The 17,697-nt window shown below is 48.6% G+C and overlaps 1 protein-coding gene across 4 annotated transcripts in view; it reads right to left on the reverse strand.

Annotated features, from left to right (window-relative positions):
* The window catches only part of WDR48 (WD repeat domain 48), a 45,376-nt gene that overhangs the window by 3,939 nt on the left and 23,740 nt on the right, over nt 1–17,697 (reverse strand). For all 4 annotated transcript variants that reach the window (XM_008260280.4, XM_051852658.2, XM_051852661.2 and 1 more), the window contains exons 8-17: nt 17,135–17,359; nt 14,574–14,648; nt 13,820–13,922; nt 13,081–13,178; nt 7,199–7,306; nt 6,862–6,958; nt 6,052–6,147; nt 3,614–3,719; nt 2,719–2,806; nt 325–401 (exon numbers count right to left, since the gene is read on the reverse strand). In XM_008260280.4, the coding sequence (XP_008258502.2) occupies nt 325–401; nt 2,719–2,806; nt 3,614–3,719; nt 6,052–6,147; nt 6,862–6,958; nt 7,199–7,306; nt 13,081–13,178; nt 13,820–13,922; nt 14,574–14,648; nt 17,135–17,359 (1,073 nt within the window). The remainder of the gene's footprint in view (nt 1–324; nt 402–2,718; nt 2,807–3,613; nt 3,720–6,051; nt 6,148–6,861; nt 6,959–7,198; nt 7,307–13,080; nt 13,179–13,819; nt 13,923–14,573; nt 14,649–17,134; nt 17,360–17,697) is intronic.

Consider the following 17,697-nt stretch of genomic DNA (forward strand, 5'->3'; position numbering starts at 1 on the left):
ACACCACGTCCCCTGGAGTAGCCATCTTCTGAAGTTCTACCCATTCGCTCATGTCCAGCACAAACCCCAAGTCCTTCAAAAAGCCTTTCTGAAAAGCTCTGGTCAGACTCACTTCCCCCACTCTCCTTATTCCCTAAGTATCCATTAAAGCAGTCATGGCATGCAGGTTTATCCTGATCTGCGGGTTATGGGAAGAGAGGATTCCTCAGTGTCATAAAGTCAGCCTTCCACCTTGCCTCCTTTGCTATAAAAGTAACCATAGGGAAATCAACGCTCATCAGTAATTAACTACATCAAGGACCAAGTGAAATCACAGGAACTTACTTTTTTAAGGTTTTTGCTCCTGAAGATGCATGAGGTTGGAGGTAGAAAGGAATTTTGTTGAATTTGGGCATATTTTTCTGAAATATTAAAAGTTAAAAAAAGCATAACAGTTTCTATTAGCTGATAAAATGCTGTCAATAGGAAAACATGATTTTCAAGTAATAATTACTTTTAATTAAAAGTGGTTTTTCATGAAATTTAGAAGTAAGCTAATACATCTAAGTCAGCCTTGGAGAAAATTTATCAGAAAAGTATGACATTGAGTTTTGAAACAAAAGATACGTAAACTACATGTCATTTCAGTGGTAATATAAAATTATAGTATGGCTCTTAAGTAACAGTACAAGGTACTAAAGTGAAGAAAAAAATAACTTTAATTTTTTTAAGCCACACAAACCAAACTCTCAACAGTGTAAAACATGGGCTGATACCTAAAGTCCCAAACGGAAACTCAGGTGTCGTGAGAGAAACCCACAAACTGACCCTGAGCAAAGCCAGGCGCTCCGCAGGGGTGAGGCCCATCGGCCAACGCCACGGCCAAGCAGGCCCTCTCCTCTTTTCCCTCTGCCATCAGAGCAAGGTCGGAGGTTTTAAGAAAGCAGGGAAACTTCAGCCAACAGCCTAGCGGCCACCGCATACTTAGATGAAAACATTTTCAGGGTCATCTTTTCTCAGGGTCATGATCCTCTCCGAGCCTCCCTGGTGTACCCTGTGCACCTGTCTCCTCTCAGGAAGAAGCCCGAGGCCTGGAGTTGCCAGTGTGTCCTGACGGGAGGAGTGCTTTCCAGGGAGCTCAGACATGGAGAAGACTATGCAGTGTCCACCAGCTGTCACACTGGCTCTGTGTTCTTGGAGATATTATTTGGGACAGAAAACACACTTCCTAAAGGTTCTGGAGATTAAATCTCTTTTCATATGGCTTTAGGAATATACAAAACAGGTTAACAGTACATAAGGGAGTCTAGAAACGGACCCTTGTGTATAGAAATTTAGTACGTAACAAAAGACTGCACTTCAGATCAGTAGAAAAAAGGATAGATAATTTAATTAGCTGTGCTGCCACACTGGCTACCCCTTCTGGAAAGCAGAATCATACCTCATATCAAAGAATAAAGATCTGGACATAAACATTATCACAAAGGTACTCGAAGAGAAGAGAGGAGAGAACACTTGTGCTACTTTGTGGAGTGGAAATACCTACACAAGTCATGCAGCTCAGAGCCAGGAAGGCTCAATTTGACTAGGTAAAAAAAAAAAAAAAAAAAAAAAAAATCACAGCTTTTCACCTGGCCAGAGACACCATGAACAAAGTAAAAATTCAACTGAAAGATGGAGGTAACAGTCAAAGGGTTAATATTCAATACAGAGAATTCCTACAAATCATTAGGAAAGACAAGAGATCTCAAAGGAAAATGGGTGCGGAACGGGAGCAGGCACTTCACAGAAGAGGTATCACGGCCGCTGTGAAAAGACACTCCGTCTCACTCAGAACGGACCCAGAAATCCACGTGGAAGCAACGCCAAACATCTGCCTATCTCTCAGCGAGGTTAGCAGTGTCCCACGGTGGTGTGGGTGTGGGGAAAGGGCCACTCACACACCGCTGGTGAGCGTGTAAACTCTACCATGTCTGTGGAGGGCAATTTGGCAAAGATATCAAAAGTGAAAATGCGCATAGCCTTTGATCCAGCAATTCCACTTCTAGGAATTTATCCTAAAAAGTACACAAAGATACATGTACAAGGATGTTCACTGCAGCACTGTTTGTAACAGAAAACATTGGAAACCACCAAATGTGTGTCAACAGGGGACTGACTAAATACAGCATGGAATTCCTACAATGGAACACTTTGCAATCACTAAAGGGGGATGACCCACATGTCCACAGACATGAGGAGGTAGCCAAGATATGCTTTAAATGGAAAAAAAAAAAAGTTGCAGAACAGTATGTATAAAGGATCTTGTGCAAAATAAAATGAGCTGCACAGAAAAATATACACACAAATAATATATGCTTGTGTGTGCAAGGAAAAAAATACTGAAGGCTATGCATTCATCATTCCTAGCTCTTACCTCTGGGAGGAGGGTCAGGGGGTGAAGGGGTGAGAAGGAGTGATTGGGAAAGAGACAGGACTTTCACTGCATTCACTCAGTATTTTAATGAAAAAGATGTATTATTTTTATAATTAAAAACAAAAAACAAATAATTATCAATACTTCTGCAACTTGGGAACTGCAGGCAGGCAGGGAAGGATTCCACTTCGGCAGTCTAGCTTTTATTAAAGTTCAAGATAACACTGTCTAAAGCACTTCTTCATTTCATGATTTGGAAAAAAACAAACAAACAAACAAACAAACAAAAACAGCAGGGGAAGGTGGGCGGGGAGGCCACTTACGTCCACGGTGATGTCAATTACCCATTGCGGCACTGTCTCATTGAGCAGCATGGACTCAGTCTCGCCCCCGGAGTCCCGGCAGAGCAGCCTACACACAACAACAGGGAGTGAGTGACACAGCACATGACAAAACCACTGTCCACACCCACTGCGGGAGGGGACGGCAGAGCGCACTGGAGAGCACCCCAGCGGAGAGTGGGGGACATACTGTGTAACCAGGCGCAGTGACTGGCTCGGCAACCATGGCGGCCTGCGCGCTGAGCCCCGGGGTGACGACGGGGGCCCGCGGGTGCGCCAGGTGCCGAGGTGCGGTCCCCCGCCAGGGCTGCAGAGCACAGCGCAGGGCCTGCTAGTCACTCTCAGGAAACCATAAATGAAGCAAATCTATGCTCAAGAGCAAGAAAAGCCTTTTTCTTCCTCTGGCACCTACGGAAGACAAGGGCCTTGCTGGCCACCTGGAGGCGAGCCGGGTCAGGCCTTCCCTGTGGCCCCTAGCAAGGGCTGCTGGCCACCACCCATGGGGCCAGTGCTGGCCGCAACAGTTCCCATCCCGCCTGCGGGAGGTGCCCCACTGGGACGCTCTGAAGCTGCTCGGGGACTTCCGGAGCTGTCAGCCGCTCCTGACCCCGGCAAAGCGAGAGGAGGTGAGTTTCCTGCAGAAGCCACCCGGGAGCTGCCCAGAGACGGGGCGTCACCTCACAGAACGCGGGGGCTGCTCCTCTGCGGAGAGTGCTCCACCAGCTTCAGCCACTGACCTCTGACCCGCACTGGAAACTCCCAGGGCCCCACCAGGCCTGGGAGCGCATCCCAGTCCACCTCCAACGCCCTTCTGGGGCAGTCCTCCATGGCAACCGGGGTGCTTTCTCCGGCAGGGCCACCGGCCTCTGCCCCATACCTGAAAAGCGTGCGGCCTCCGGCTTCGCCAAAGATGACGGGCGTGTGGGGGGGCACCTGGAAGTAGCCATTGCCCTTCTGCACTCGGTTCTCCTGCTCCCCGTTGACTAGGAAGAGAGGCAGGTGCAGTCAGTACCAGAGTTAGCGCTACAGACACAGGCTCTGAACATCACACCCTGCGAGGTGCTGGAAGGCCATCAGGGTTAGAAAGGAATGTGGAAAGAAAAAAAAAATAAGAGTAAAATTCTTGAAAATGAGAAAAATGGGCAACTTGGAGGTGTCCCAGAGACAAATGACTGTCTACTGGTGGATTTTATAAAAGAAGGGACTTCCGTTTCAGAATCAAAAACGTCACCAGCTCCTGCAGCCACAACACAGCCTATTCATACACGATGATCTAGTGTTTTTTTGTAGCATATACCCAGCTCAGAAAACTTTCTTGAGAGGGACAGAAAAACTTTTATAGCATCTCCAACTCGTAACACAGGTCTTAGTGAAAAACAAAATTCTCAAAGAGGCCCTGTCACTTTTATTGTTCTCTGATTTCATTTCTACTCTGCTTTGTCATCTTTTCACCCAAGTGCACTTACCCAAGACTCCAGTCTCAACCCATTCACGCAGTCCTCCCTAACCAAGGCGGAAGCAATTTCTTTTTTTTTTTTTTTTTTTGACAGGCAGAGTGGACAGTGAGAGAGAGACAGAGAGAAAGGTCTTCCTTTGCCGTTGGTTCACCCTCCAATGGCCACCGCGGCTGGCGCGCTGCGGCCGGCGCACCGCACTGATCTGATGGCAGGAGCCAGGTACTTATCCTGGTCTCCCATGGGGTGCAGGGCCCAAGCACTTGGGCCATCCTCCACTGCACTCCCGGGCCACAGCAGAGAGCTGGCCTGGAAGAGGGGCAACCGGGACAGAATCCGGAGCCCTGACTGGGACTAGAACCCGGTGTGCCGGCGCCACAGGCGGAGGATTAGCCTAGTGAGCCGCGGCGCCGGCCGGAAGCAATTTCAATCCCGAAATCCAACAGCTCCTCTGGACCTTCTCACACAGCAGCCAACACTTCCCTCTCATCTCCAGGTGCTTTCTGCCCTACCAGAACAGCAGCCCCTGAAGAACAGGGTCCACGCCCAGTGGTCGTCAGTATCTCGCCTGCAACTTGCTAAGGGCTCTGACTACACCAGCTGCCCATCATGCACAAGCCACCTCCGGAGCACCCACTGAGCAGGGCGCAGGTGCAGATCACCAGGCGGGTGGCGCATGCACTGACTTGGGCTCTGGACAGGGATGCAGGGTCTCGTGACTTCCTCCTCACTCTCTCCACTCACAGCCTGGATCCAAGGGGCATCACTGTACCACTGTTTTTTGATTACCAAGCCCTGATTATTGATTTTGGGCCTCTGACGGCATCCTGCCTTACCGGAAATGAACTGCCTCCAGCTACACAACCGATAAGCAGCACAGCCCACACCAGAACCTGCTTCTCTTGACCCTGTGTGGAGGCCCTTCCATCCGTTTCTCTGGGTCACAGTCCTCTGTACAATTCTCTCAGGGAGGGAAGTGAGCCAGGCGATACAAAAGGAAAACCAGCAGGAAAAAGCTCAGTGCCCCATCTCGGCCAGGGACATCAGGGGACTTGTTTTCAGGAAGTCATCAGGAGAGAGTCCAGTCCACAACCACTAGGGACGACTCTGTCAGCCAGAACCACGCCCCTGCCAGGAGCTACTCGCCACGGCAGCTCACTCCTGGTGGTCAGCAGGGCACCACCAGCAGGGGAGGCCCCGAGGTGGGATGCAGCGACTCCACTGGCTTTAGGTGACCAGGGACATGTGGAGCTCTGAATCCCTTCCTCCCCCTCCTTCAGACACACACACTCCAATCCTGTCCTCTGGGGCCCAGAGAACGTGACTGCGCTGCCTGGGGCATACACGCACCTTCCCAGTGTCCTCAGTGACACTCGGCTCTGATACTTTCACTCATTGACCCGACACTTGTGAGATGGGATTCGATCTCTTGGAAATACCTGACACTGGAAGCAGGGAGATCACCGGACTAGGTAAGGCCACTATTTCAGACCGACTGCAGTATGGCCACGCCACAGCAATCCTGGCTTTCTGGTGCACCTGACTACCTAGCTGTGGGGCACACCCAGACAGCCACAGACACTCTAAGGGATACTTCTAGAGCAGGCCTGCTGAGGTGCCCAGTTTTAAGACAAAGGCTGTGCGCGTGCGCGTGCGCGTGTGTGGGGTTTATTTTGTCTGCTCTCTTGCAGTCTCAGAATCAGGTGAGATGCTATGGATGCTCTTACTTGCAGATGTAGACGGGAGGACGATGAAATGGACATGTCATACATACATATTATGTCACACGTTAGCGAACAATTTAAGTATATTTTAGTTCTAATTTTTAATTAATTAATTATGTGAACAGAAAAACACTGACCGTGGTTGACTTCATTTTCTTCTTCATCCATTGGATTCACATGAGTTCTAGGCCAATATTCTAGGAGTGCTTGGAGTAAAAGGCCTCCTAAGTTCACTGCGAAAGAAGTTGATTAGGAAAAAAATGGAAAACATAGTTTTAAATAAAAATTATAAATAAAACTAAAGTATTCTGGTGTTAAATCCTTAACCCACTCCGCTATGGGACACCTGCACTGTAAGCTTGGTTTAACCCACAAAGTGAGTCCCACCATTCCTTCAAACCAAAAGGTGCCGGCATTGTGGCATAACGGGCTAAGCCACCGCCTGCCATGCTGGTATCCCATACAGGCGCCAGCTGAGTCCTGGCTGCTCTGCGCCCAGCCCAGTTCCCTGCTAATATGCCTGGGAAAACAGCAGGAGATGGCCCACGTCCCTGGGTCCCTGCACCCACATGGGAGACCTGGATGAAGCTCCTGGCTCCTGGCTTCCACCTGGCCTAGCCCTGGAGGCCATTTGGGGAGTAAATCAGCAGATAAAAGATCTCTCTCTATATATAACTCTGTCTTCCAAATAAATACATATTTAAAAAAAAGCAAAACAAAAACCAAGAATCACATCATCTTTAAAGAGGTATTTCCACAGAAAGCCACTAAGACTGTATTTGTACACATCAGGTATGTCTACATGCTACATTCTTAGAGGAATGTGACCAGGGATCGCACAGGTGGAAGAGAAGGGATTCTCACGACTAAAAACTAAACAACTAAAAACAACACAGACCGAGCTTCCCTCTCAGAAGGGGAGGAGCGGGAAGGACGCTCAGACTCACGTTTTGGGTCTGACCCGTCAGGGCTGCTGAAGCCAGCATCTTTTGCAGAAACCCAGGCAGCAAAGCAGTCACTCTCATCCAGGGTGATCGTCAACATCTGGCGCAAGAGAAACCATTAGCAGCCACATTCCCTGGCAACCCGCTCTCCCAGTGAGTCCCTAAACCTTTACTTGACTGAAGTGCTAGGCCACAGATGCTGCAACCAAGTGTGTTTTGTGTGACGCAAAGCAGCTACAGCGTAGCTTACTGAGGTGTCAGCCGCGTCCTCTAAGTATTAACAGGAACAGAGTTTTCTTTCACACCTCCACATTCACACAAACGCTGATGGATAACTTACCCCTGTTTTCAAGTCTACCGAGAACCAATTTGGCACATAGACCATTTTAAATCTTTTCTTAATTTCATCTTCAAAATCCACTTTGCCAAGATCTTCAACCTTACATGCCTATACATCAAGGAGAAAGCACAGTGGTCAATACTAAGTGGTGAACTGATCTGGTTCTGCAATTCAAAATTTTCACACATTTTTACATTTGTCTAAATGAATAGAGTCTAAAATACGTTTCAAAAGGAATGTGGCACATCATTCTTTTTTTTTTAATTTAAACCATCTGCCTTGTTTTTTAGATTTATTTTTTATCTATTTGAAAGACAGAGTTAGAGAGAAGACAGAGAGAAAGAGAGAGAGAGAGAGAGAGAGAGAGAGAGAGAATATCTTCCATCCACTGGTTCAATCCCCAAATAGCCAGAAGAATTGGTCTGGGCCAGGCTGAAGGCAGGATCCTGGAGCTTCTTTCAGATCTCCCACACAGGTGTGGGGCCCAAGGACTTGGGCTGTCCTCTGCTGCTTTCCCAGGCATGCTAGCAGGGAGCTGGACTGGAAGTGGAGCAGCCGCGTCTTGAACCAGTAACCATATGGTATGTCAGCACTGCAGGCGGAGACTTAACCTGCTACACCCCAATACCGACCCAAAACATCTGTCTTTAAATAACTATCTGCTAGTACTAAAATTTCAAATTAAAAAAAAAATTCTCATTATTTAATTTTCCTGATCTGATTTAACATGCCACCATACTCATCTGAAAGCAATGTCAAATGAAACTCTAAAGTATGCAAAAAACAAAAACAACCCAAAACTCCAAGCAGCAAATAAGTTACTAACTTCTTACTTTAAGAGAAGTGAGAGGTTACCCTCAGATAATGGTTGGAAACAGGCAGAAATATCTAGTTTTCTCATTTTCTACGTTTTCTCCTGACCATTATAATTCTTCCTCATTCCTTCTCTCGTTTCCTAAGTGTGTGTGCCCTCCCAGAGCATGTCCTGAACTTCCTCCGGCACCATGTGGTATTTCCACGCACCGCACACTTCAACTCTGAACCACACCATGTAATGCACAATGCCCCACTATAGCCTCATCTTTTTTTTTTTAAGATTCATTTATTTATTTGAAAGGCAGAGTTACAAAGAGGCGGAAGCAAAGGCACAGAGAGAGAGAGAGAGGTCTTCTATCCACTGGTTCAGTCCTCAAGTGGCCACAATGGCCAGCGCTGGGCCAATCTGAAGCCAGGAGCCAGGAGCTTCTTTTGGGTCTCCCACACAAGTGCAGGGTGCACTTGGGCCATCTTCCACTGCTTTCCCAGGCCATAGCAGAGAGCTGGATCAGAAGTGGAGCAGCCAGGTCTCCAACCAGCGCCCATATAGGATGCCGGCACTGTAGCTGGGACTTTACCGGCTATGCGCTGGTCCCCTACATCTTCATTTTAACAGCTAGCTCTTCCTCAGCTCATTTCGTCAGCCTTTTTTTTTTCCCCATAAGATTTATTTATTAGAAAGGCAAAGTGACAGAGAGGGAGAGAGATCTTCCATCTGCGGGTTCACTCCTCAAATGCCTGCAACAGCCAGGGCCGGCACTCACTGAAGCTGGGGGCCCAGAACTCCAGCCACGCCTCTCCCGTGGGTGGCACTGTGTCCCAGGTGCACCGGTCAGAAGCTGGACTGGAAGGGCAGAGCGGACAGACTCGCCCAGGCACTCTGACACGGGATGCGGGCATTGCTGCGGCAGCCTAACCTGCCGTGCCACGAGGCCCATCCCAGTCATCTGCTCAAAGGGAGACTCTTTATTCCCTCCCCAGTGCCACATGGAGACCATTATTCTCTGTTCCCATAAAAACTCCTATGCGGGGCTGGTGCTGTGGCGTAGCAGGCTAAGCCTCTGTCTGTGGTGCTGGCATCCCATATGGGTACCAGTTCATGCCCCCAGCTGATCCTCTTCCAAGCCAGCTCTCTGTTGATGGTCTGGGAGAGCAGTGGAGGAAGGCTCAAGTGCTTGGGCTCCTGTACCTACGTGGGAGACCTGGAGGAAGCTCCTGGCTCCCAGCTTTGGATCGGCCGAGTCTGGGTTGTTGCAGCCATTTGGGAGTGAACCAGAGGATGGAGGACCTCTCTCTCTGCCTGCAACTCTGCCTCTCAAATAAGTAAACCTTTAAATAAAATCCAAACACTCCTGTTTTTTGAGGTCCACGTCATTTAGCTGCAGGACACCCTCCTTCCTGCCATCTGGTGTCTCTGCACTCACTCTCTTCATGTAGCAGAGGTCTGAGTCCTGCTAAGCGGCCAGTGGTCCATCTCAGGTTCTTGCTTTCCTCCCAGACAATGTCAACATCCACATCCACACAGATGACAACAGACACGTTGCTCTCTTCACCCACTGTAACTACATACTCTTAGCCTTCAACTGGATCGTTAAGTCGCCTGGGACTTCTTCTGTTTCCAAGGCAGTCCTCCACACATCTGTCAAGTGTCTCCTCTCCCCCTGCCTTCCACTTTGTCCCCCGTGCCATGCCCCTAGCACACGATTCTGACTCCTCAAAAAAGTGAGAGCAGCCTTGTTGGCATCCCCTTCATCTTCTCCTACCAGTCTTCCTGGCCCCAGAGAAAAAGCTGTCCCTTCTCGGAACCCTGCACCATGATGTACCCTCTCACGTGTCTGCTGGCTTCCAGCTAAAAGCAGTGAAATATGCTCGCATTTCTTCCATCTCAGAAATATTCAGGGGAGGTCAATCTGAGCAGTGGTTAGGATGCTCTAGGAACACCCACACCCCAAGTCAGGTTCCAGCTCTGCTCTGAGTGCAGCTTCCTGCTAAGGCGCCTGGGAGGCAGCAGGCCATGCCCCAAGCAGCTGAGTCCCTGCCGCCCCAGTGAGAGAGCCACACTGAGTTCCAGCTCCTGGCTTTGACCTGGCAGCTGTATGGCATTTGGGAAATGAACCAGAAGATGGAAGTCTATTTTTCTAAGTGCCTCTCAAATAAATAATAATTTTTTAAAAAAAAAGTATTCAAACACCAAAACCATACCAAACCAAAACCAAACCCCCCTTGGCCATCTTATCCCTAGATCTTCTCCTGCCCCTATAAAGTCAAATTTCTTCACAGATCATCTCCACTCAAAATCTCCATTCCTTCACTGCCTAACTGCCACTCAACCCACTCCATCTGACTGTTGCCCACAGAACTTTCCAGAAGCCTGCTCTCTTCACTGTAAGATCCACATGTGCAGTCCATCCATGTCCTAAACGAGTGCAGCAGGCTGATGTCACTAACTACCAGCTCCTTTCTAAAACACTCAATTAGTTCTGGAGCTACCATCAGCCTTTGTTCTGTTACCACCCTATCAATTTAAAAAAGAACATTTTACTTATTTGAAAAGCAGAGTGACAGAGAGAAGGGAAAGAGAGAGAGAGACTGAGTTCTCCCCGCTGGTTCACTCCCCATCCGGTTGCAATGGCAGGGGCTGAGCCAGGGCGAAGCCTGAGGCCAGGAACTCCAGCTGGAACTCCCACACGTGTGGGAAGGGCCCAAGTACTTGGACCATCTTCCGCTACTTTCCCAGCTGCATTAGAGGGAGCTGGATCAGAAGCAGAGCAGCCAGGACTTGAACCAGTAGTCTACGATGGGATGCCAGTGTCCCAAGCCATGGCTTAACCACTGTGCCACAATGCCAGCCTCCTTTTTCAGACCTCTGTGGCTTCCTCTTTGTCCCACATCCATGAGGAGTAACAACTGCTTTCTTCTCTTCTCAGCCTATATACGTCCCTTGGAGACTCCTGACACTTCCCATGACACCAACACTACTACTACAATTAAACCTACTACAATTAAACTTCCCACACAACAACTAGGGGGTTCTGCCATGAAACCAAACTCACTAAGCACCTGTCTCCTAATGGATTTCCACACAGCTGTGGCCCAGGGAGGAAAAGTGGTGGGGTCAGGCCAAGGTTCCTAGTCAGAGACAGCTCTCTTTTCCCCAGTAAGAGACTTGCTTAATTTACTCTGTAGATCATGAAGTCAACTTAAGTGAATTTCTCTTCCTTATAACCAGGAGCGTAACGACAACACAGGGTCTTCTCAGTTCTTCATTTGTAATATGCCCAACGTCTGCTCCTTTCTCTAGATCCTCACATTATTATGCTTAAGACCACGGTCACCCAGCTTCCACTTTCTCATCACACAACACTACGACTGCACTGACCACAGGCTTCTCCTGCTCTAACATTATCGAAGATTCTTCAGGAAGTACCCAAGAAAGGCCAAGGCGGGGTCCTGCAACATCACACTCTTTGGGAAATGACCTAAAAGGCATGTTCCATCCTGATACCCCCGCAGCTCCCTGACATTACTCTCATCTCCAAACACAAAACCGCTCACCGTGGACTAATTAAACGTACCCCTTCGCTCTTCTGGGCCTTCATCATTCACTCCTTCCTGAAATGCCCACCCGCTGGACGCCTGCATGCCCTGGCTCACTGATGTCTCCACCATGCGGCTCTCCTGACTCCCCAAGTTAAGGAACCACCCTTGGCCATGCGCCATCCTGTGATCTGCTCTCACATTCTGTTCTTCTCCCTCCTACCAGAAGGCTCCATGCTACAGACTTTGCCATCAGTCATGATCCTCATGACAGTCACTCAGTCCAGGAAATATTTGGACAAATGGATAACCAATAACTACACTAAAAAGGGACATTTATCAAAATTATAAAAGCAGACCTGTGGCCCGGAAAGGCAGTGGAGGATGGCCCAAGTACTTGGGCCCTGTACCCACATGGGAGACCAGGAGGAAGCACCCAGATCCTGGCTTCAGATTGGCGCAGCGCACTGGCCATAGCGGCCATTTAGGGGGTGAACCAACAGAAAAGGAAGACCTTTCTCTCTGTCTCTCTCTCTAACTCTGCCTGTCAAAAAAAAAATTTATAAAAGCAAACTAACTTCAATCTGCTTAGAGTTTCTTCAGTGCTTTTTTGAATATGGTTGATTGAATAGCTTAACACATCCCAACTGTGCCAGAGAACCATCCTCATAACAACGAGAGCTATAAATAGTGCTTACAGTGGTCGCTGGAAATCCAAGACTCCAATACTCCTACTCTAGTGGTTCTCAATGATTTTGTGCCCTTCTTTGTCCTTCTTCCCTGCAAACATCTGGCGATGCCTGGATGTCACAGCGTGGAGGGAAGGAAGCACCTGTCACCAGCACCGAGTGGGAAGGGGCTGGGGATGCTGCTCAGTGGCTGCAGTGCACAGGACAACTGTCCCACTCCCCACGGCCAAGGAACTACCCAGGCTTCATAAATACCACTGCTGAAAGCGTGAGACATTCTGACGTAGTTAAGGTAAGGCAGACTATAAGAGTTTGTAATAGAATAACCAGAGAAAAGATTTTATTTAAACAATTTAGGTGATTAAAATGATGAGCTGTGGGGTGGGCACTGTGATGCCGGGCTAGCTGCAGACTGAACTGGGGTGCCTGGGATCAAGGCCCGTACCCGCTTTCCATCCAGCGCCCTGTTAACATGCCTGGGAGGCGAGAGAGGATGGTCCAGGTACTTGGGTTCCCACCACCCACCTGGGAGATCTGGGTGGAGTTCCTGACTCTTGGCTTTGCCCTGGCCTAGCCTCAGCTGCTATAGACATTTGGAGAGTGAACCAGAAAAATGCATCTCTCTCTCTCTCTCTCTCTCTCTCTCCCTGTCACCCTACCTTTCAAATAATTAACTAAATAGACCTTTAAATAAAAAAAAAAGTCTGTGGCTCTATCTAACATTCACATAATAAAGTATTACCAAAATAAGATATGACAATTAAATCTTTATCTATTATCTTCATTATCATAGTACAAAATGAAAAACAAAGAACATGCCCTAATTAAAAAGGCACTCACCTTCAATACATCCCAGTATGCCACATTATTATTTGTATCTTTGGTTAATATATGTCTCTTATCATTAAGAATGTGGCACTGAATAATACTGGCACCCCCTACAGGAAAAATAAAAACACAATTAGCACAATGATCCTTCTGCATTTAAAGTCATGGTGTGCTACCTGGCCTGCACAGGATCACACCCGTCAGAAGGGAAAACCCGAAGACTGCACAACTAACCCAAGGCGCGTCACTTTCGCTTTCCTCTTCCTTCTTTTTGCAGGCTCCTGAATGGATTCTATGCTAATGATGCCTACACAGACACCTCAACTAGGGAGGAAGGTGGATGCAAGATTCTAATCCCAAGCTAGGATATCAAACACAGCCTGGCTTTTTGTTTTGTTTTTTTGCCACAACCAGCTGTAGCGTGTAGAACTTAAAGACCACATCTGTCCTTTCCTGGCTATGCCAAAAAACAACATGAAGACCTTCTATAAAGTCGCTGTTGGCTTTACCATGGCTATTCTGACACTGGGCAAAAAACAAGACAAAAAACCTAACTCAAGAAAGCCCATTTTAAAGTGCCCAAGCACCTAAAGTCACTAAATATTTTAAAATAACTTTTTTCTTGTACTAAAATAAATACATGATTAGCCTTTAGTTTACATCTAAATTATATTAAAAGAAATCTTCATTCCTGTTGTTCTGTTAGTAACAATAAACTCCAATCAAAGTACACTACTTCTAATTTCCTTACCTTTAATAACCTGGTCAGGCTGCGTGCAAAGGGGCGTTATAGGGTTTGTGCAGTCATTGTCGTAATCTCCTGATGCTCTGAAATTATGGATTCCTTTCAACGTCTAAAGGAACAAAATTTGTTATTTAGTTGGTTTTGCTCTTCAAGTTTTGCCAGCTTGCTTAAAGGGGCAGGAAATATAAAGTTAAAGAAAAGACAAACAAGAAAACTTACAACTACTGTAGCAACCAAAAATCATTCAGTCGCAGCATAATTATTTACTACGATTTAGAGAGCAGTCAACCTGCTTGTAAACAGGGATAAACACAAGCAGTTCCTCCTTTATTATCCAGAAAGAATCAGGCAAACAAGAAAACTCAAATCTTCTTTCACTGAGATAAAAATTAATGGTGCTTTGCATAGGTTCCCTCTTTATCCGCGATTTCTGTCCCTGGTGTTCACGCTATGAAGAAAAGGGAACGGAACCCGGGAGCCCAGTCTTCCCCCTCCCCGTAGGGTTAGGAGAGGCAGGAGTCCTGAAGGGCTCTCCCACTCCCGCTATTTCCTGCGGCAACAGTGCCCCAGGGAAGCACACCAGGCGTGCATCCCGGCCCCTGAAGTGGAGACTGGTGATTGCATCATAAGTTTAGTAGGCTCATAGCTCCCTCCCAGGGACTGTCAGGTTTTGGCCACTGCTCAGAAGCCTGCTGGGCACTTGCTCCCGGTGCCTGGCAGCAGCACGACTCACCATACAGGTACTGAGAGGCTCACTCACCCACTTGTTCACTGTAGACTTAGTTGTCGCCACCCAGATGGCAGGGGCGGGGTCGGCTGACCTATCGAGCTCCATCTGAAAGCAAAGCACAGCGCATGGCTCTGGGGACGGGCATCTCCGAACAGCCAGGCGTGGCCAGGCAGCATCCGGTAGCCAGCCCTTCATTCACCAACTGTGTGCTGACTGCCAGGGCTGCCCCGAAGGACAGGAGAGTCTCTCTGCTAAAGGAATTCCCAGTCCCATCAAAGTGTAATCGACGTGATTCTCCCCAAAATCAGCAGCTCAAAGTTTTAAGTGTGGCTTGTTTGAGGGGCCTTAATGGATACAGTCAAAAGGATGGGAGACTTCCTGTAATTTATTGTTTTTGCCACCCCAGTTTTTGTTCTTTCTTAATAAAAGAAAACACACTTCTGTTTTCTTTGGAAATGTTCGTAGTAAAAACATACTAAATGCGTAACTACACAGCAAACATGAAAAGTGTCCCACGTGGGAACAGGCTAGTGTAGAGCTGGTTTATTTCTTTTTTTTTACCTTCTGTATATTTAAAGTACTGTACATACAACATGTTTACTGCACACATGGGATCACTCTACATTAACCCAGTTTTCCTCCTCACCAGGCAACTGCAGGCTCGAATGGTGGGAACAGGACTGGATTCTTAGCTAGCCGTTTAAACTGACGTTCCCCGTGACGCATGGTGAGGTCTGGGCCCAGCGCTCCTAGTCTTTTCTCCACAGCCAGGAGATCCTGGGAGCTGCAGGACTCACGACACGGAATCTTTGTCCTCCACGCACGTCCCTCCTGTCAGCCTGAGGCCGCCTGCACACTGAATTCACAGAACTGCTAATTCAGCTTCCACTCCCTGTGTCTCTGCGGGACTGCTGGTTTGGCCCACGAAGGAAGCCGTCTGCGTCACAGAGCTGCACCTGGCCAGCGCTGAGGGCGGAGAGCACAGCGCGCTCTCCGCTGTCTTGCTTGACCTCCACTCTCTGTCGGCCCATCCTTGCTGACTGAGGCCGGGGTTTCACGTGTCACACACTCTCACAGGAGATGAGTATTTATAGCTGTTTCTTGCTTTCCTTGATTGGAGATCATTTCTTAGAAAAGGGGGTAGAGACCTCTTTATGTCTACTTTTTAAACTTAGAAACTTCCTATTGTTGCTTTTATTTTATTTTATTTTATTTTTTTGACAGGCAGAGTGGACAGTAAGAGAGAGAGACAGAGAGAAAGGTCTTCCTTTGCCATTGGTTCACCCTCCAATGGCCGCCGCGGCCAGCGCGCTGCAGCCAGCGTACCGCGCTGATCCGATGGCAGGAGCCAGGTGCTTCTCCTGGTCTCCCATGGGGTGCAGGGCCCAAGTACTTGGGCCATCCTCCACTGCACTCCCGGGCCACAGCAGAGAGCTGGCCTGGCAGAGGGGCAACCGGGACAGAATCCGGCGCCCCAACCGGGACTAGAACCCGGTGTGCCGGCGCCGCAAGCTTTTTTTTTTTTTTTTTTTTTTTTAAGATTTATTTATTTGAAAGGCAGAGTTACTGGAGGTGGGGGTGGGGGTGGGTGAGAGAAAGTGAGAGAGCTCTTCGACTCTCCAAATGGCTGCAACAGCTGGGGCTGGGCCAGCCCAGGAACAACTTCTGGGTCTCCCACGTGGGTATGGATACAGGGGCCTAAGCACTTGGGCTATCCTCTAATGCTTTCCCAGGTGCATTAGCAGGGAGCTGGATCAGAAGTGAGGCAGCTGGGACTCAAACTGGCACCCACACAGAACGTTGGCGTTGCAGGTGGAAGCTTAACCCACTATGCCATGACACCAGCCCCTGCCTACTGTTTTAACGTGCTGTTCTGTGATTATCAGAGGTGGAGCATCTTGTCATGGCGAGTGGCCAGTTTTTAGTTTGGCTTCACTTTTAGCACGAGTCTTGTAAAGACTTCCTCGAAGATCCTTATCACTGCAGACTCTGATCACCAGAACTCTTCCACCTCCTCACTCCGGAGACCAGGGACATGGAGGGGACTTCAAAAAGTTCACGGAAAATACACATTACCAAAATATTCTGCAAAAATCATACAACTTTTCTGCACCAAAATAAACTATCTTGTAATTGCATTGTTCCATGAACTTTCTGAAATACTTGCGTATTTCTCAGATCTCCCTGCGTTTTGCTGTCTGCTCACAGACAACCTTAGCTTCTCGTATTCCTCTTCCTAAGGCCAGGTTGGCAAAGTCAAGCAAGCACAGGCCCAAGTGAGAGACAGTCTCAGGACGATTCCCCAAGGGGAGAGCTGTGCACCTCTCAGGGGCCCGAGTCGTTCCAATCACCGCTGCAAGACACTTACAAACCTGTTTCCAACAAACACAAGCAAAACCCAAAGCCGCCCAGCACTGAACCTCAAGTGCCCGGGACTGACACTCTTCCTTATCCCGCCAAGCTACACCTGCAGTGAGATGAGCCGCTCTGTGAGACTCTCCTGGGGGACACAGGCTTCCACACGGCTTGTGTCTGGCTAACACCCGTGACAATGTTAATAGCACAGCTAAGATGATGACATGATGACCCACCTTGAGAACTGGTGCTTTTTCTTCACAAATTAGCACGCGAATGTCAGGGTTTCTCAGGTCCGTACAGTAAATCTTCCTGTCCCTTCCCCCAGAATACACATGTGTGAAGGCATCGTTGACCTGCAGGGCCCAGACGCCTTCATCGTGGACTCGGTACGTGGCAATGCATCTCTGCTGGCCGAGGGACCACAGGCGAATCGTCCCGTCGGAGCTCCCGGAGAGGCACTGCGGACAAAGGTGAGTTTAGAAGCCTGCCAAGGACCTGCCTACCCGCACGTGCACCTGGCTTCTCCCCTGACCCCATGCTGTCTCACACACCTAAACAGCCCGTACTCCTGCCTCTGATGACAGCCTTCTGACCAGAACACACCACACACAGAAATGAACAAAGGTAACAACGTATGCTCATGTCAAGTGGGGGGCACCAGGCGAAACTACCTTTGTTCTCTCTAGACCTGCTGTTGATCAGTAGATCTGCAGGCAAGTTCCGTTCAGATTAGCCATCGGTGAGGGACCTGATGCTGTCTACACTAGGCCTGCAGTTCTTGCAGCGTACTCCCAAC

Source organism: Oryctolagus cuniculus, chromosome 10, assembly GCF_964237555.1.
Source record: "Oryctolagus cuniculus chromosome 10, mOryCun1.1, whole genome shotgun sequence".
Classification (NCBI taxonomy): Eukaryota; Metazoa; Chordata; class Mammalia; order Lagomorpha; family Leporidae; genus Oryctolagus; species Oryctolagus cuniculus.